General features: G+C 44.0%; 1 protein-coding gene across 1 annotated transcript in view; it reads right to left on the reverse strand.

The window, feature by feature from the left end:
- The window catches only part of LOC147424445 (callose synthase 10-like), a 203621-nt gene that overhangs the window by 47015 nt on the left and 136527 nt on the right, over positions 1 to 20079 (reverse strand). Inside the window, exons 25-31 of the mRNA XM_086499522.1 lie at positions 3306 to 3387; positions 2979 to 3139; positions 2779 to 2899; positions 2549 to 2631; positions 2059 to 2134; positions 1776 to 1936; positions 1595 to 1704 (exon numbers count right to left, since the gene is read on the reverse strand). Of these exons, the coding sequence (XP_086355648.1) occupies positions 1595 to 1704; positions 1776 to 1936; positions 2059 to 2134; positions 2549 to 2631; positions 2779 to 2899; positions 2979 to 3139; positions 3306 to 3387 (794 nt within the window). The remainder of the gene's footprint in view (positions 1 to 1594; positions 1705 to 1775; positions 1937 to 2058; positions 2135 to 2548; positions 2632 to 2778; positions 2900 to 2978; positions 3140 to 3305; positions 3388 to 20079) is intronic.

The raw sequence follows: 20079 nt of genomic DNA on the forward strand, positions 1-20079 counted from the left end.
TAAGAGTTCCGCACGCTATTCCACTATCAGTACTCATGAATAGGCGGTAAAGCTCAAGCTCCCCTCCCTCCTCGAAAGCTCGCCACTTGTGATGTGTGAGGGAACAGGGTCTTCATCGTTCGTCATGCCGCTTGCTCTAGTCTGAGTAAATGGCGTCCAAAGGCAGTGGTGGGTCGGCTATGTCTGCTGAGGCTCGGATGAGGTCCATCATATGTAATAATTTGGGGTCCTCGAGAGTATAGGTCTCACACTGGTCACCATATCCGGGCATGGAAGTCTCCCATGAGGAAAACTTCCCGCGTGTAGTACTCCATAATCTCCTCCATCAAGCATGTGGACGGCGACCGAATACCAGGCACTTTTTCTCTCTTGTTGACCTTGAGGGTCTCTGCCCTCTAGAGAGTAGTAGATCTTTGAAAGAATGTGGTAATCTTTGTCTGTTTCCGCTTGCAAAACTGGCTCTCTGTCGTTTAATGTTCTGTAAAAAACCTTCCCAGAATGTGCTGCTCTGCTGACACTAAAAAGTTGGCTTTGGGGGACAGGGTAGAGCAGTGTTCGGGCAAAGTGCACCTCAGCTTACACTTCGTACCGCTTTGAAATTAAGCACTTGGATGAGTTCACTCGAGGACAGAGGCAAAGACACGCTAGACAAGGATGGCAGTACCATTACTCTATCAACTGCCTCGGTACCCACGAGGTCTGACAACCATTGTTCTAAATGCGACAAGACGCTTTGTTTGGCTCGGAGGTTTAAAAAGGCAAAAGCAAGAACTCACAAATAGACAAAGATAAAGGCAAGTTGGATAGAGATTATGGTAATAAAGATTTGACAAAGACCGGCATGGCACACGTGGCGGCGGCCACAGTGGCCTCGCCATCAGATTTCTAGTCAAAGGGTACTTGCCGCCACTAGCTTCAGTCACAAAGAGGCTTGTGTGTGGCAGAGAGGGGCAAAGACTTCTCCATATAATTAATTTGGACCCTTGTGTTGTTCAAGTTATCGGTATTTGAACCTCTGGGTCGGAGTTCAAGGCACATGCATCTGGAAGGGAACCAATCAGACGTATCTAAAACACTATGCATAAGTGCGCCAATCCGTTGTTGTTGGTCGGATTATGGACAGGATGTGTTTCAGAGTTCATTATCTAAAAAGTATTTTCGAACGTGATGTGTTCACTGCATACATAATTCTCCTCACTCTCCACCTCCTGCTCCTGTCCCTCCACCTCCTCCTTGCATAGTTTGTCCGACTGCATATCCCATAGTCACAAGGAATGGTCATTTTCCAGTCTACCGTACCCGTTCCTTGTTCCCATTTCCTGTTCCGGTCCTCATTCCATGTGACTATATAGTCACAGGGAATGGCAGTTCATGCCATCCCCGATTCTCATTTCTCATTCCATGTGTCTATGGAATATCCTCTCATCTCTAGAGATCCAAGCTGCTCGACCAGCCATGTCATGGCCCATGCAATCACCGTGTTGTTCCTCTCTTTACACACCACATTAATGAGTGATTGGGTGAACAAGAGTATCATGCCTGTTGCAAACAAATACCAAACATGAAACTACTTAAATAACTTCCAATATTGCACCTGGAAATATTTTCTGAAGGTAAAAGAGAGTAGAAATGCCATCCTCATTGTCTTCGCGCAATTCCTCCTTGCTATACATGACAATTTCTTCATAATAGGGAGTATAGACACTGAAGAGAAAACAAAAAGATAATCAATCATAATCAATATGCTACACAATCAACTCAGTGACCAGTTCTACCTAAAGGATTTCATCGCTCTAACAGTTGGAGGCACTGGCATCTTCATGAACAAGGAGTTGGTAAAAAACTCGAGTCGCCGACGTGCCTCCAGATTCTTTGGTACTGTAGCTGCTGACTCCTTGATTGTCAGAAGTGAATGCAATCTCTTGATTGCCTCTTTCTGTTAAAAACAAAATAGTTGAGTCGCAAATCAGTAATATTTGTTGAAACCTCTGCAGCTTTGCTTCAACGCACAAATGACAGCATATATAAAATTTAAATATGCATGATTAAGGCATAAACCCTGTCATCCTTAGGTAGGCGGACACTGCCAAATTTTATCCTGACATCTGCAGGTGAAAGTTTTGGGTACGAATCCCTGTAAATGAGGCAGATATGTTAAACATAGAGAGATAGCAGAATAAATATGTGAGAGATAAATGAAATTAAGTATAATTTTCATACAGACTGCTGGAGGATCTATAAGTTATAAACCAACAAAGAAGATAGTATCAAGTATAAGGTCAGCAAACAGCACTTGGAACCAAACTAGCAACTGTTCAATACAGACTGTCGTCTGATGTATGCTGGATTACCATGTCTACTTATGATCAAGCACAAAGTTATAAACGGTGCAAGAGCTTTAGTAACCCAATTCTTCTATAAAGGTTACAACTCTGAAATTCTTCCTCTTCAAAATCCAGGCATAATAAGAAAACAACTCTCACAATAAGGGTTTCTTTCAATTAAGCAACTTCAAAGAGGAAAAAGGATAGCCTTCAAGTTACCATACCTTGATCGATCTGAAAGAAAATTATACACAGCTTCATACAGCCCTTGTACTGCTGAAGCCACACCTCCCTCGTTATTGCTTTTCTGATCACATTTGAAGTAGAAGAAGATTAGAAACTTGGTTTCGCACAATAGTAGATTCATGCAAGAGAACAACTGTTCAGAATACATTCTTAGGACAGCAAAAAGACAACATATACAAGTTCAAACATGTTTGGCACAGAAACTCACTAGTAGGCCAGTCAGTGCTGTTATCTTCTTGACAACATCTTGAATGTTATTGATTTGAAAGTACGCAAAAAAGCTTTTGTCAATCACACTTCTATTCACATCCTCAAAAACCCGTTGAAACCTAGACATCGAGACCAATGAAGCCTTAAGAACAGTCAAATCTCTGGTAATTTCACGTACATAAAAAACAAAACACCAACCATTTCCCTCCCTCCCCGTCAACCAGATCTGTGAGTAGCATGCACACACTCTCAAACACTTCTCTAACAGCTGAAGCCATGTATTGATCCTTGCCTAGCTTCTCCCATATCTCCTCAGAGCTCTCTTTCTTCTCCATGGCCAGATCCATGGCCAGAAAAACCTGTGTAACAAACACCATCAAGAAGTGTTCATTGCCAGAAAAGCTACAAATAAATAGCAGCCAACAAGTCCAACCCTTTCCCTCTTCTTTCTTCCCACACCCTTACGCTACCATTCAGAGTTGAAGACACTAAACATTAAGCTTACAGCTTTGAAGCCAGTCATACCTTGCTAACTAGTAAGAAGAGAGGCCATTGAACGAGAGGCAATCCTGCTGTATTTGATGGCATCAGAAGCAGATCCTTCTCACTGTCAAAATAGCATAGAAATACATCAAAAGATTTAACAAAATTATCAGCTGTCAGAATAAGAAAACATTATCAAGAAAACCATGCTGGATATTTAAAAAATTCACAAACAAAGCAGATATGGGAAGGACAAGAGTGTTGGGGTATGTTGGAAAGGCTAAAGAGCAACCACTGATTTCATTGATACACGTCATGGATAAAGTGGGGTCCTAAACTTGGCAGAGAAGGAGCAAATCATATTCATGAGAAATCAAAAGGGCATTAATGCATTGATATCTCATCCTTGTCATTACATAACTCTTCGAGAATCATCATACTCAAATACCCTGTAGGTGCTGATAATGATTTCTTTGTCTGCAAAACTGCAGCTGAGTTGCAAGGATCCTCATCTGGTATTACCAAACCCTCTCTTTGGTTCTTCAGGGAAATTTATTGACAAGAATCCCCAAAACATTGCATATTAAGCATTAGTTCGGCCGGCCTATGACCACAAATCTCTTGATTATACACTACCTCCCCCACTCAAAAGATAAAACTCCATCATGGGAATGACAACCATCTCAACAGATGAGCTCAAAGGACTGATACAACCAAACGCTCCCCAGATCGCAGTCTTTGTCGCTCGGAGGTTTTAAGCATACAACTGAATGTTCCCCAATCCTCCCATCTGCATCGTTCAGAGGCTTTCCAACGTACAATAAAACACTCCCCAGACATCCCGTCTACGTCGTTCCGAAGTTCGGACAATACCAAAACAACATACTCACTACTACACCCAGGAGTAAATCACCAATCATGGAAACCAGTATTAAAACCAAAGTCAAACAATTCAAATCGGCACCAAGACAGGTTTAAAACAGACACCACCATTTCCAACCACTTTCAATCAGTACTTTCTCAAACAAAGTTCAAAAGCATCTAAATACAAAACATCTAGAAAGCCCATTCACGGTTTTGTTCAGATAGCCGACTTTTGAGGACGATTGGCTTGTCCTTCTGCATCAGGGTAACGTACGGTTCCGGGTCAGGGGGGTCGTGTCATTCTTGTCGCGCCAAGGCATGCCCAAAACCATGTCGCAATTGCCAAACCTCATGATGTGGAAGTCGGTTTTTCCATGGTATCCTTGAATAGTCATTGGAAGAGCCCCAATTAGCGGGACCACTTTGTGACTTTGTCCGGTAGATAGCTCACATATCATAATCGAAGTCTATCTGCTTCAAGAATTTTAGATGGATGAAATTTTTGGTAGCTCCGTGATCAAAGTTCAGGGCTTTCATGCCGTTGACTTTGCCATATGCTCTGCACAACTCATTGGAACTCTCGAGGTTTATGCCCTCAGGTACAAGCCCGATGGAGGGTGAGCTCTCTTAGCCGGAGATGGCCTCGGGATCTTTCTTCTATCGGAGCCGAAGGTCCTCCCTTTTATAATAATGGCCGGCGACTCTGGCCGTGTTCACACTACATCCGCCCAGACACTGGACGTCCATCCCGACGGCATCTGGGCTAGATCCCCTCTCCTGTGAGCGGGACATAACAGTTTCCAGCAGCACTCAGGCTTTCCTATCGGGTAGCCACGTCATCACTTTGTGACATACCCCCCTCTTGAAGGCATTGTAATCGCCCTTGATTACTCCTGCAAAATAGACTGAGGCCATAAACCGTTTTAGCAGACACTAACTGTTAGTACCTACGTACTAGGAACACACATCTAGCACATGTACCAATCGACAGTTACATCACACGACATCACAGGATATCACTAGACATCACATGACATTCAACATTCATTCGGATCTTAGACCATTATTTATCGGCAATGTAGCTAGCAATCGCATCTAGATCCAATCGGGACCTCATTGATGTCCGATTGACTAACCCCTATTGCAACCATGTCTATTCGAGATCAATTAGACCAAAATGCTGTAGTTATTTCGTCTATCAGTTCCTGCACTTAAAAGAAGTGAAGAACAAATCAGTATCATAATCAGGAATTCCATTTCATAAAGTCATACAGCAGAATACTGTCAGCTTTCAATATCCTTGAAGCTCGAAGAGACATCAGTGACTCTAGTATCTGAATCAAGGCATCTGTTGACAAAGGAGGGGAGTGACTCCCCTCTTGTGCATCCCATTGCACCAGATCTCCGGCCAAGCTGAATTCTAGGTTCTATTTGGAGTAGACAATGCTAAACCAAAAGCATCGAGGTAAAGTGTCACAATCTGAGGAGTATCTGCTAGGTCCTTCTCCTCCATCCACTTCGCATCTAATGCAGAATAGTTCTTGAACTTAACCAAGAATTGCCTTCGGACTTTAAAGTTTACCTTTATTCTTCGTATCCTTATGTGCCAAAATCTGTTCAGGAACAAGGATCTCCTCATTTTCTTCCACTTCGGGTTGCTCATTAGGATCCCCATCATCAAACACATCACCCTTAAAAGGTTTCAAGAGACTCACATGAAATGCATTGTGAATCCTCCAAGTATCAAGCAATTTCAGTCGGAAGGAGACATCATTTATCTTTTCAGAGATCTGGAAAGGTTCGTAGTATTGCATACTAAGCTTTGGAAAAAGCCTCTTCTTTCCCTTTTTCTTTCTCAGGCATGCCTTCTTAAAACGTAAGAGCACCCAATCATCCTCCTTCAATTTCAATTCGCGACATGGCGATCCGCTGCCTTTTTCTGTCGTTCTGGAGATTTCTGCAAAGTCTCGCGAACCTTGGCAAAAGCCGCATCTAAGTCTCGCGTATATTCATCCGCTTCAAAAATCTTATCTTCGTGCTTAGGAAGGGTGGAACTTCCGCAGCACCTTCAACAATCTCAAATGGCGCCTTCCCCTTTGAAGAGTGTATCGTGTTATTGTAGGCAAATTCCACCAAAGGTAGGTACTTTTCCCATTGAGTCTTCTGATCCGAGATCCCAAAAGAATGAGTAAAGAAAATAAAATTCATCAAGTACAATCTCTGAGCCCTTCATTTGTCAGTGTCGCTTTCTCGGCCTGGTAGTCAACCTCGGCGTAGTTGTTGTGGAACCAAGGGATTTCGAGTAGAACGTCACTCGCCTGCCTTGAACACCCTTGTCATTGCGAACGACATCTGCCAATGCTCGGAGTAATGGCAACATCCTGTCCGCGTGCCACTCGAACTACCTTCGCCTGTGGCCTCAGCCTGTCGAGCGTAGTTCCAAATCGAGCCACGAATTCCAAGTGAAAAGAAGTTTGCCTTGGCTCCTTCAAAAGAGCTTCCTGATCCTTCACTTTGCCCCATAAGCGGCAAAGGTTGTACTTTTATTCATTTGATTCGGTTTAGGTCCTGCGCTATGTGGTGGTACCAGTTCTGCTTTTTATCTGCCTTTTTTGCCATGTCTCTTAGCTGTTGTAGAACTTTCTGGCCTTTCTTCATGTTGTTCATTCGGTGCCTTGTTAGGGCACTTCACGGAGATATGTCCATGTTCCCCGCACCCAAAGCACTTCCCTTCCCTGATGAAGCGAGCTCTCTCCTCAGGAGTAAGATTGGGTCGTGCATTCTTCTTTTCTTGGTTGCTCTTTCTCTTTCTACTTTCATTCGCTGAAGTCTGTTCGGCTCGTTGTGTCATGACCTCACCGGTGGGGTAGGTCAGACTGCTAGAGAAAATGGCAAAACCCCGTTTCTCATGACTCATCAACTCTTGAATAGAAGCTGACTTCTGTCCCAAGCAGTGATCTCGGATCTCTGTAGCTGGACCCAACGTAAACCGCTCAATCTGTTCTCTGAATGAGATCCTCTTAAATGAAGAGGCAGGTAGAAAAGAGCTCCAGAATCTCTCGCAATAAGCATCCACTGTATCTCTCTTGGTCCTCCGAAGATGGTTCCAAGCAGCTCATATATCGCGTTCATACTCTTGAGTCAACCAAGAAGAAATAAAAAGCTTTCTAAATATCAGTCATTTAACTGGTGTAGTCTTGCTTAAAAGAAGCGTGGACCATCAAGTTCGAGCATTCCCCTTAAAATAAGAGGCAGATCTCCGAATCTTGGAGTGCTCTGAGTAGCGTCCTCCTGCGAAAGCGATGTCAAACTGTTGTATAAAAGACAGCCTTCGAAGCATCTTATATATTAAAAAAGTGTCAAATTTGATCGACTGTCCACATTCCTTAAACTCTCGGACTTTCTTGCTTTTATCTTCCAGAAAGTCATATTGGTTGGCTTTATAGAAATTCTTCTTGTTTGCATAAAAGTTACCGTCATCAGAGTCTGAACTGTCTGTAGACGAGTCCTCTGTAGAACTTTGACTCACTAGTGCCCCTTTCAGTATTTATTATTGTATTAATGAGTTAGCCGGCTTGTCTTTGCCTTTGATAAGGAGGGCCTACCTTGGCTCCTGCCTCGCTGCTGCTGATGTTGCTGGTTGGAGGGGGCTATCTAGCCTGACCTTGAGAGAGTCCCACTGGACTACATGCTGGGGGTGACATCTCGTTGTCCCCTCACGGTGAAGAAGCCTTGGCTCTACTCCTTTGCTCTGACTGCGCCGAAGAAGTACAAGAGAGTGGTTCGGGTTTCACTCTCAGACTCTGCGTCCAGATGCTCGGCAGAGTGTAAGCCCAAACCACTTATTTAAAGTTTACAAGGTACGCCAAAAGCAGAGCCCCAAAAGCTTCAAAATCAAAAGCCTAAAATAAAAGCAAAGGCTTCTCTTTCTCTCTCAAACTCACTTGAATTTTAACATAAAGCAAAGTCTCTCTCTCTTCTCAAATTGCGTAGGAAATAAAGCATGGCCGCAAAAGCTAAAAATCTCTTCAAATAAAGCATCAGCATGTCAGCGCGTTTCACGGAAATCAGTCCTGCTGCTTCTTAGGGTTAGGGTTAGGTCAGATTTTAGGGTTAGGGTTTTTGGCAGAAATTAGGGTTTGCAAGTTTTAGGGTTAGGGTTTCCAACAGCAGTCAGGCTTTCCCCTCAGGCAGCCACGTCATCAATTTGTGACACCAAACCTCGCAGATCTCACCTTCCCGCAGCAGATCCTCGCCACACGGTCAGATCCATCAAGGTTTACAGATTCAGCCCGGAAAACGCAGATTTCAGCAACTGCGTTTTCAGCGAGTCGTTGTCGCATCGTCGTCATCGACATAGAGTCAGAATTCAGCAGATAAAGATTTGCAGATTTCAGCCCTTAGTGATTTCAGATTTCAGCCCCTCTCGTCGTCGTCCTCATCGTCGTGGACATCGTCAGCAAGCCCAAGCATTGTAGAGATCTGTGCAATCATAAGTAGATCGCTCTCGCCATAGAGAGTGGGGCCTTCGAAGGAGGGTTTGACAACATTCTGGTGTTGTATTCTTCTCTCTCTATCTCTCAGTCTCATGCACCTTCACGCACAGTGTCCATTCACTCTGTTTATATCCATTGCACTCTCTCATTAAAGAACGGAAGCCTCTCCCTTCCGTAAGAGAAAGGAACCTTGAGCACAATTCGGAGCACTCATCTTGAGCAAAGTTCAACATTCATTCCGCTGCACCTTACAAAGAGCAAGTACGATCCATCAAAGAGGGGACAAAGCATCATAAAGAAATGACGACTTCTTGGGTGGACGTTATTACAAAGACTCAACAGAAAGCAGATGAGGTTGAGAAATTGTTGTGAGAAGAGGGGGAGATCGACCGCTTAGAATATTCAACATAAGCTTTCAAGCCATCACCATCAAACTGTCCACCTCTTCTTCCAATTTCCAAGCACACACACTCACCTAGACTATGACACACACACACACAGTAAACATAGAATTGACATAGACAAGCTTGTAAGAGTGTAAGAGATGTGTAAGAGATGGAGACTAGATTAGAGAGTACACAGCAAAATAACCATAGCTTAAGAGAGTAGAGAAGAGAATCTCCAAGAGAAAGGCCTAAATCTAGCCCCAAACTCTACGGCACCTCTCTTGTGGTGTTGGTATTTAATATATTACTTTGAGTTTAAGGTGCCAAAAATTGAGGCCCCTCTTTTATAACCACTTTACTTTTGCAAATGAGTGAAGCTCATTAGTTCTTGCATGACCCATAAGGGGAGTTCCCACTACAACTATTTACAGAGCCATAGTGGCTTATTGAAATGATGTTCTAAGATACTGTGCAAATATAAAATGGCCAAGAGTAATTGCCGTCGCCTCTTCATCAACTCCCCGCATTCCACTCTACAAAATCATCATCAACTCAATTAGTAAAATAAATAGACAGCACATAATTAACCATTGCGCCCAGCTATCCCAATTGCAGTTAACCACTACAATAGGAGGGTGCCCAGTCTCGTAACAGAAATGGATTGAGGTTGCCAAGAAAGGGAAAAGCAAGGAAACAAATCCACACCCACCATTATCAGCCTGACACTAGAAGAGGAGCAAAGAAGACTTGTACGCTCTCTACATGTGAGAATTTGCGGCCTTAAAGACAAAGATAATGTAGACGAAGAGGTAAAAGAACTCATGGCTTTGATGGGGGTTCATGAGCCGATGCACTCAAGAGCTTGGAGAGTGGGCAACAAGAAAAATGGGAGCAAGGGGGAAACCTCAAAAGAAAGGGCACTCATCCTTCGTTTTCCCTTCATGGAAGCGAAGGACTTTTTGAAGAAGAGACCAACTCTTAAGAAGACGGGTATCTCTTTCGTGGATGACCTTACCCTCTCATAGGTCCCCCATATGTAGGAGGTAATACTAGAGATTAGAGCGGCAAGGGAAAAAGGTAAGATTTCTTTTTACTCAGATGGAAGAGTGGTTATTGGAGCCACGCTCCACATGACAGTTTGAGGCCTATGGGACCACACTCAAAGTTGCTATCTGGAATGGTAATGGATCTATGCGCCTTGATGTGGGTGCTTTTGGGGAGAGTTTTATCGGGAGAGACATCATCTTCTACTCTGAGACACATCAGGCCCCCTGGGCAGTCTATGCCTCACATTAGTGGATACAGTTGGGAGACAGCCTTTAGATAGGAGACACGATCAGAGCACAGAGGGCGGAGCTCAGGAGGAGTGGCAGTGTTATTCAGGGAGGAGTTGCAGCCATTGATACATATAGCCTGCATGGATGAGCAAGCTAGGTATATGTGGGTGAGATTGAGAGCAGAGACTGAAATTACATTCAATGCATGTCCTCACACAGCCTCTTTCAACAAGAATTACAACATTGGCTTTTCTTGTTAGTTCATCAATGCCAACCCCCGCATTCCATGGGTATCCATTACAATTCCAAAAGCATATTTTCAATTGTAACTCTGTTTCATAGGTCATGCATCTCTATTTGGTCGATGGACTTGCATCCTCTTTGGGCACATTTTCTTCGTGAGACATCTCCTTGTTTTTTTTATTCTTTTGCTCATATGCCTTGCAATGCATATTTTATTGCTTAATAGCGAAATCTTCACATTAAAAACATTATGTATCCCTCAAATAGATCCAACTATTATCAAGAATAATCTTTTGTTTGGTCTCATTTGGCATGGTGCATACAATTGGCCGTTCTCCCGAGCACGGAGCTCCTTGCTTCCCCAGTCTATGTGCTCCATACACCGTAACTCCGGACATACCAAAGTGGGTTTTGAAGAGATCCGCGATAACAATGGCAAGAGAAGAAGGTGTCTCTAACTTCTCTTTGGGAATTCCAAGAATAACAATGTTCGCCGGATGGTGGCTATGGTCGGGTGGTTCGTCCGACGTGTATATATAGGTGGTCTGTGTAGCCAGGAGATCCTCTCTCTTCGTGCGTTTCATGGTATCAAAGCCGGCTTGGCTGCACCAGAGACTGTGTGCACACCTATGGATCGATTCGAGTTGGGGAACCTCGAGTTCGCGTAATTTTTAGTAATTAACCGCTGAAATTGTGCATTTTTCTTCTCATGAGTATGTTTGCAAGTGAAACTTAATGTGTTTTTTTGCTGATTTTTGACAAAATTCAGCAATTTAACAGGTGGGAGTGCTGAAAATCAGAGGATTCTTACCGAATTTACTGGTTTTCAATGAAAATCAATGTACTTTATCATTAACTTGCTGCTTTAGATTAAAATTCAGCATATAGTATACTTTCAAATCTCTCTGTAGGTCCCTCTGTGCAAAGCAGAGAGAGAGAGAGAGAGAGAGAACTACCTCTGTCAGTGAGCGAGCCTCGAGTCCGCAGAGGATGAAGTGGAACTTGCGTTGCTGTTTTTTTTTTCCAACGTGGACATTTTCCTAAGCGCTGGCTCCAGAGTGGAGCCTCTAGCATGTGCTGGGCACGCATACCCACGAGCCTTTGGGGGGGGGGGGGGGGTTCCTCTCCACGCGTCACACTGAGGTAGAAGGGAGCTCCATTTTTTCCAGCCCTTCGTTCAAGTTTTTTTTTTAACGCTATGTGTTGGGTGCTTTATTAAGTGGCCCCTTTTATTTTAAAAGGGCCTGGACACTTAAGTTTTTTTAAAAAGTCTGAAACCTGTTTTTATTAAAAAAGTCACTTACAGAGACTTGTAAGTTACAGAGAACTTCATTTTTTTCCTCTGCTACTCCTCTCTCGAGTCTACTCTCTCCCATCTGCTCGCGTTTTCCCACCCCTGCCATCACCTGCTCGCCTTCAGACACTCACGCCGACGCGTAGAGCTCCTCGAACTTTAACTTTTTGCGACCGAAAAGTGCAGAAAAGGCCCGGTTTTGTATGAAACTTCCAGTCTTTCACGCACTTCGCCATGGATTCCTCCAGCTCAGATGTGCAGCGTGACGACGCGCCAGGTAATATCCAAATTCCATTTATGCATGCTCTCTACACATGGATTATAAGTACTTTCTAGAGTTTCGACCAGCGTGTTACCGCTTTGGAAAACGCGAACGTTAAGACGAACATTCGCTTGGCCTCTCTCGAAGGGGTCGTGAAGGGGCTCAGTTCCCGACTCTCTACACACGAAAATATGGCTCAGTTGACGACTGAGCGTATTTTCGAGGGTGAAACCCATCTCCAGCAATTGCGGATGCAGATTGCTGCTTTTGGGCGTTCTGACAACGGCGCCAATGTTGGACAAGAAGCGACTCACACACCCATGAAGTGCATGCAAACACTACCTAGATCAACATAATGTCAATCGAGGACACAGATGACACGATAGGCACACGGAGGAAATCTCTTAAGCTTGTCAGGCTGAGACCATTCCACACATACAACACTCAGGAAGGCCAACTAAACCACAATCAAGAACCTCACTGCTCTAAACTACACCACCTAGCCACATACACACATACGGAAGGTAACTCACCAAATCATGCCAGATTCATACGAAACTTAAGGAACACCATCCCCTCACTAGGATACACCTGTCCCTAAGCTTCTACACTCAAAACCCGCACTCTAAACCCATCTGCGGAAAACGCATAGGATGACAGGGCCGAATTTTGAAAGTGCCCGAAACTGAAATTTATGAGTACCTATGCGTAGCTTATGTCGCCACGATTCTATAGACTACTAGCACGCAGAAAACAGACATCGTTTGATACACTTACGGCCACAAATAGCTCGTAGATGCGTCGGCGTGTGCGCTTCGTCTCGCGTGGAATCCTTGGCGTTGTCGCGTAGCTCTCCTCGAGCCTACCGCAATGGTGCAGTCGGATCCTTAATGTGTTTAGCGAGCCGAGCGTAGCGAGAGGATGAAGCTACCGCTCACTCTCTTTCTCTCTCTCACACAGTAGACAGCAGCGCTAAAGTTTTGATTATGATTAAAGTCCTCTTACAAAATGACCTAGGTACCTTATATACTAAGGCTACCTTAGGTTTAACCAAAAATGGGGTTGAAAGGGTCAAATGGCTTTGTATTTACAATCTGGAAGTGCCATTGCACCCCGACTTCTCAAACTAGAATAACTACTCATTACAAATGACGTTTATAGCCATAATCCGCAGCATTTCATAACTCGCAAAAGATAAGACGTTGGTACGAAACTTGAGTTATGTTGTGTTGTTGACCCAACGGTCAACATTCCCCCCTTCCGCGTTCATGTCGTCCCCGACATGACCTGATTGTCGATGGCGATGTGGTCGTTGTTGTCGTTTTGTTGTTGGAAAGAAAGTATAGACTATAGCCTTTGCATTAGCTTGTCTTGTTCGCCCAATCCGATGTACATAGTCTTCACATGATTCAAGAAAATCATAATTGAAGACGAACTTTATGTAACAAACTGCTGACGTGTCGAAGCCTAAAGAATGGAGCCAACTTACAGATGCCGGCCGAGGGGCCTAAACCCTAAGAAGAACAAGCAGCAGAAGAAGTGTCACAAAGTGAGGACGTGGTTGCCCGAGTGCAGAAAACCCTAACCCTAACTTCTGCCAGAAACCCTAATTGCTGAAACCCTAACCCTAAAACCTGCAAACCCTAATTTCTGAAACCCTAATTCTGGAAACCCTAACCCTAAAACCTGCAAACCCTAATTTCTGCCACAAACCCTAACCCTAAGGCAGCAGACAAATTCCGAAAATTGCGCTGACATGATGACGTGGCAAGCTGTACGGATTTCCGCGTTTTGCGTTGGCTAATGACATGGCAGGCTGTACGGATTTTCGTAAATTGCGCTCGCAACTTTTGGCAATGCTTTTTGGACCAGAAGCTTTTGAGTTTGAAAGCTTTTCATATAAACTGCTTTTCAAGCCAAGGGCCTTTAAATATGAGGCTAGGGCTCATTCTCTGGCATGCTTCCTGGAGAAGGTGCAGAGTCTGGAGTACCGGCTTGTACTTTGATGATGCAATATAAAGAAATACCGAAAGGGGCGCCAAGGTTTGGGGCCAATACTCTCTGGGGTGGAATTCCGCCACTCCGTGTCGCGTGTCGTCTCTCTCTCTCTCTCTCTCTCTCTCTCTCTCTCTCTCTCTCTCTCTCTCTCTCTCTCTCTCTCTCTCTCTCTCTCAGTTCAGTTGTTATTGAAGTGCTAAAAGTCTGTTCAAAGGTGCCCGCCTTGTGACAGTGGTATCAGAGCATCAGCCGTGTGCTTTTCTGAAAGCATACCGGTCCTACAAAAGAGCAGACAGAGCTATTGGAATTGAATTATATTTGAGATATCAGCCACTCCCACCCTTACTTCATCGCGCATCGTGTGCGCTCCTGTCTTCACCGCAGTGTCTTACAGGGCATAAGCCAATTAAGATCACTTGCAAGAGAAGGATCCAGATTTGTTTCAAGTCACTGTTTTTCTCAGACGTAGTGCCATGCAGACGTTGATGTCTACAGCTACGAAGCAGCATACTCCAAGTACTTGGCAAGCTTTCAAGAAAAAAATAAAAATTTGCCCGAAGTTATATGGTTTCTGACATCTTCCTTCGGAGTGCAACTTTTGGCAGAGTGGGGTATCCTGAAATGCTTGCCATGGAAACCCTAGCAGATTATAACTTGAAGTTTCTCGACATCTCCCAGTAGATGGCTCTTCACGAGCAGATGAACTTGGAGACCGAGTGCGATTGCTATCTTGGGACTACCATCGCCACCAAAGAAACACTGTTTATACAAGAGCTGATGGACCATGCTGTGCTCGGCTACGACCATATGGAAGAAACCTAACCCTAATTTTTGGTGCAGATTTCAGGATGGAAAGTGAGTCGACTTTTCGAGCTCAACTGATGTCGAGATTTCTTTTTAAGTTTGAGTTCTGTTTGAGTTTGTTTGGTGATCCTGTTTGGAATTTGTTTGAAATGGATGGTATCTGTTTTGAACTTGTTTTGGTGCCAATTTGAATTGTTTGACTCTGGTTTGATATTGGTTTCAATGATTGGTGATTTTACTCCCGAGTGGAGAAGTGAGAAATACTGTTTTGGTATCGTTTGAAAACCTCCGAACGACGCAGGCCGATGCCTGGGGAGCGTTTGGTTGTATGCTTGTAAAATAATTGTTGTTGTGACTCCCGGCCCGGACCTGGATGGTTATGCGGGAGGAGTATTAAGAAGTCTGAGCAGTGGTTACTCTCAGCACCTCCAAACGACGCAGGCTGCGGTCAGAGGGGCGTTTGGTTGTAAAAGGCCTCTATATCTCCCGGCCCGGACCTTTTTAGGTTATGCGGGAGGAGTGATGAGGGAGTCGTTGAATATCTCCCGGCCCGGACCTTGTTAGGTTATGCAGGAGGAGTGTTCATTGGCGGCTTTATGTTTCTATGTCTTGTAACATGCATATGTGAGCATTTGTGTTGCATTGTGATGTGCCAACCATTGAATATTCCTAATTGGATGAGATTGCCTTGGCATGTAATTTTAGTGCATCAAGACACCCAAGGAAGATCAGTACGGTTTGGGTGTGATGGCTAATTTTACTACGCCGGAATATCAAGAGTTCCGATTTGGACGAAAGGAGAAGCTAACTCCTTGATCAAAACAGTCGATAGGAGCAGGTAACTCCTTCATCAAAAGAGCAGAAAGGAGAAGCTAACTACTTAATAAAAAGAGCAAACTGATTGTCCCTCCGAATGACCCTCAGAAAGTTTTGAGCTAACTTGAGTTGTTTGCAGATATGTTGTAATCGAAGACGATTACTCTCTTCAAGAAGGGGAGATGTAACAAACTGCTGACGTGTCGAAGCCTAAAGAATGGAGCCAACTTACAGATGCCGGCCGAGGGGCCTAAACCCTAAGAAGAACAAGCAGCAGAAGAAGTGTCACAGAGTGAGGACGTGGTTGCCCGAGTGCAGAAAACCCTAACCCTAATTTCTGCCAAAAACCCTAATTCTGAAAACCCTAATTGCTGAAACCCTAATTCTGGAAACCCAAACCCTAAAACCTGCAAACCCTAATTTCTGCCAGAAACCCTAATTCTGAAAACCCTAATTTCTGAAACCCTAATTCTGGAAACCCTAACCCTAAAACCTGCAAACCCTAATTTCGGCCAGAAACCCTAACCCTAAGGCAGCAGACAAATTTCGAAAATTGCGCTGACATGATGATGTGGCAAGTTGTACGGATTTCCGTGTTTTGCGCTGGCTGATGACGTGGCAGGCTGTACGGATTTTCGTAAATTGCGCTCGCAGCTTTTGGCATTGCTTTTTGGACCAGAAGCTTTTGAGTTTGAAAGCTTTTCATATAAACTGCTTTTCAGGCCAAGGGCCTTTAAATATGAGGCTAGGGCTCATTCTCTGGCATGCTTCCTGGAGAAGGTGCAGAGTCTAGAGTATCGGCTTGTACTTTGATGATGCAATATAAAGAAATACCGAAAGGGGCGCCAAGGTTTGCGGCCAATACTCTCTAGGGTGGAATTCCGCCACTCCGTGTCACGTGTCGTCTCTCTCTCACCTCTCTCTCAGTTCAGTTGTTATTGAAGTGCTAAAAGTCTGTTCAGTCTGTTCTTTTCTATTGGCGCGTGGTGCCCACCTTGTGACACTTTATGTCTTTCACATCCACTCTCCGAGCTGCAGCATCTGTTTCTGTCATTATAGGTCTACTGCCATATCTAAATTCAAAAAGAACCCAATGTCGTTGAACTTGACTCTTATCATCATGGATAGAGAAAGCTCCATCCATCCCTTGCTCCAGCAAATCTGTCAATTCGGAGTATTTGTGATTCTCATAAACAACTTCTACAATCTATAGAATTGAGTGATTGGCTTTCTGATCTTGTGAGCCAATGAAAACTTTGTAAGGATTTTGTAGAAATTGTATGGCTAAACCCTTACAAAGATCCTCTGATTACTTTTAGAGATCCTCTGATTACTCTTATGTCTACGCTTCTTCATTGGCGACTTCTTTGTTCCTGTGCAATCATGTCGCTAGTGTTGTCTACAGCTTTGTCATTGTAGGCCATTCTTCGACTCGCCATTGAGGAGAAGTATGCTATGATCTGAAATTGGTGCTCCAATTCATTCACAGGGTGGTCCGACTACCAAAATTCCGTACAAAACTACAAATTTCTCAGGTGAAGAGGAGTGTACGGAACTAGCCGTAAATAACTGGATGTACAAGTGGACCACATATTTTGATCTCCATGGGGAGCATGATGAACGAAGGATTCAGACGATTCCTCTCTATCTGCGCAGTAAGGCGCTTACCTGGTGGCATGACATGACAGAGAAGCCTACGACGTGGCTATTGTGTAAAATTCAAGAGGGATTTCACCAAAATGGACCCTTTGAAAGCTTATGCCAAACTGCAGAGTCTTTCGATGAAAACTGTCTTTTGATAAATATAGGACAGCTTTCAAAGAGGCACTCACCTTCTGCAAGGTGGATTCTACGCACAATGTGCACATGTATCTGCTGCTAGGATTGCATGAGAATTACCGTTGGGCCTTAATTAAGGATAAAGCCCCGACTGATGTCGAGGATGCAATGGCAAAGGCGAGGATATTCCATTTAATAAATGGAGCAAATTATGAGAAGAAAAGAACTGCAGACCATCAATCCGGTGAGGGTGCTTTGAGGAAGCGACTCCGATTCCAGCATAAGTCCAAATCACCGCCGAGATCTTCTTCAGTTTGCTGATGCAGTGAAGAAGGGGGCTTGCTTCGGATGTGGCCAAATGGGTCACCAAATCAAGATTGCCCCAAGAAGAAGAAGACACAGAAACTGCAAGGTCATCCTTCGGTTTAGATTCACGTGATCTCACGTAACTGTGATGTTGTTCAAGTTTGAAATCCATCATTTAGCGCACAGTTCATGCACTAATTGTACCTTTAGCACCAAAGTGTTTGGTAAGCACGATCTTCTCCGTTTCCCGGGGAAGATCAAAGATAATGGAAGCTCACACAATTTTGTGGATGCAAAATTGGTGCAAAAACTTAGCCTGCGGACGCGAGACAGTGACCATGAGTATCGCGTGAAGATGCCTCGTGGTGTTGATACGGATGTATGGAATCGGATGGTTCCAGACTTGTCGCTCGAGCTGGCTGATTACAAAGAGAACCTGGATTTCCACATCATGCGCTTGGACAGAGCAGATGTTATTTTAGGAATTCCATGGTTTTATGATAAACAAGACTCATTGTATATAGACTATGTACATCACTCTCTTGTTTTTGTTAAGCAGAACATGCCTTATGTATCTGTGTCGCTTTGTAATCAGAAGTCTGTAAATAATGGTTTTGCAATACCAGTTGTTACTGCTTTGGAAATGTATAAAGAAATAAAGTCTTCTCATGTTGACTTTTATCGATGTGTACCACCTGCTTGGTTTGATTCATTAGTGCTTGGTACTTCTATCACTGAATTTCGTAAAAATGTTTCATGTTCTTCTGTTGAACTTGGGGATTCCAACGAATCCAACCTTGTCCAAGAAATCATGACTGATTTCAAGGATGTTTTTCCTAATCATCTACCTAGTACCTCTTGGCTTGCCGCCTTCGAGGGGAGTAGATCATGGCATTGAGTTAGTGGCTGGTAGTCAGCCCTCCTCAAAGCAACCCTATCGGTTTAGTAAAACCGAGGAGGACGAGATTCAGCAACAGCTGAAGGATTATCTCGATAGGGGTTTTGTTCGGCCTAGTAAATCCCCGTGGGAAGCGACAGTGTTACTTTCTCGAAAGAAGGATAACACTATGCGCTTCTACATGGATTACAAGGGGTTGAATAAGCTCACTGTCAAGAAGAAGTATCCGCTTCCGCGCTGCAGCATGGACGGTCTGATAGAATCGGCTCCATGGAGCGTTATATTTTATGAAGATAGACCTGCAATCAGGCTATCATCAGATACGGATCAAACTGGAAGATATTCCTAAGACAGGCTTCCATACGCGTTATGGTCACTACGAGTTTTTGGTCTTGCCTTTGGTTTAACCAATGCTCCAGCTCCGTTTCAGCAAATAATGAATGATCAACTGAGACCAATTTTAGGCAACTTCGTTGTTGTATTTCTCGATGATATCTTGATCTACAGCCGAAGTTTGTCTGAGCACCTAGCGCACATACGCAAAGTACTGAGAACTGAGAAGCTTTACGCTAAGGCTTCTAAGTGTAAATTTTTTAGGAAAGAGCTTCTGTACTTGGGTCACATCATTACTCGCGATGGAATTCGCGTTGACCCTGAAAAGCTGGATAAAGTGCGAAATTGGCCCATTCTGAAAAATATACGCCAAGTAAAGTCCTTTTTAGGCTTTACTGGATTCTTTCGCAAGTTTATCAAGGATTACTCTAAAGTTGCTGCTCCGCTTACGCAACTTTGAAAAAGAAGGGGTGAAAGGGCTGAAGACTTCGGGTCCTCATCGTAAAGATAATCCCCTTGTTGTCTGGAATGAGCATCTCGACGAGTGCTTTCGGACAATAAAGCAGTTGGTGACTACTGCGCCAATATTGCACATTGTGGATCCTAGCAAACCGTTTGTGGTTGAAACAGATGCTAGTGATTATGCTATTGATGCGGCGTTATACCAGGATGAACGTCCTATTACGTTTGAAAGTAGGAAGCTTTCCGACGCTGAAATGCGTTATCCAACGTACGAGAAGCAGCTTTATGCTGTAGTCCACGCCTTGAGGAAATGGCGGCACTACTTGTATAGCTCTACGTTTGTTGCATGAACAGATCATCACTCCCTGCGCTATATCTGTGATCAGGGTGATCTCAGACGCCGGAAGGCTAGATGGGTTGAGCTTATGCAAGAGTTTGACTTTGACATCCGTTATAGAAAAGGATCCAGCAATCGAGTTGCCGATGCGCTTAGCAAGATTCCTGAGGTCAATGCCTTGTCTATGGTTGAAATCTCGACGAATTTCTATCTCTCTCTCCGAGGGCTATGTCGTTCTGATAGCCATTTTGGCAAGGTATG

Source organism: Adiantum capillus-veneris, chromosome 25 (genome assembly GCF_014529385.1).
Source record: "Adiantum capillus-veneris isolate H3 chromosome 25, ASM1452938v2, whole genome shotgun sequence".
Lineage (NCBI taxonomy): Eukaryota > Viridiplantae > Streptophyta > Polypodiopsida > Polypodiales > Pteridaceae > Adiantum > Adiantum capillus-veneris.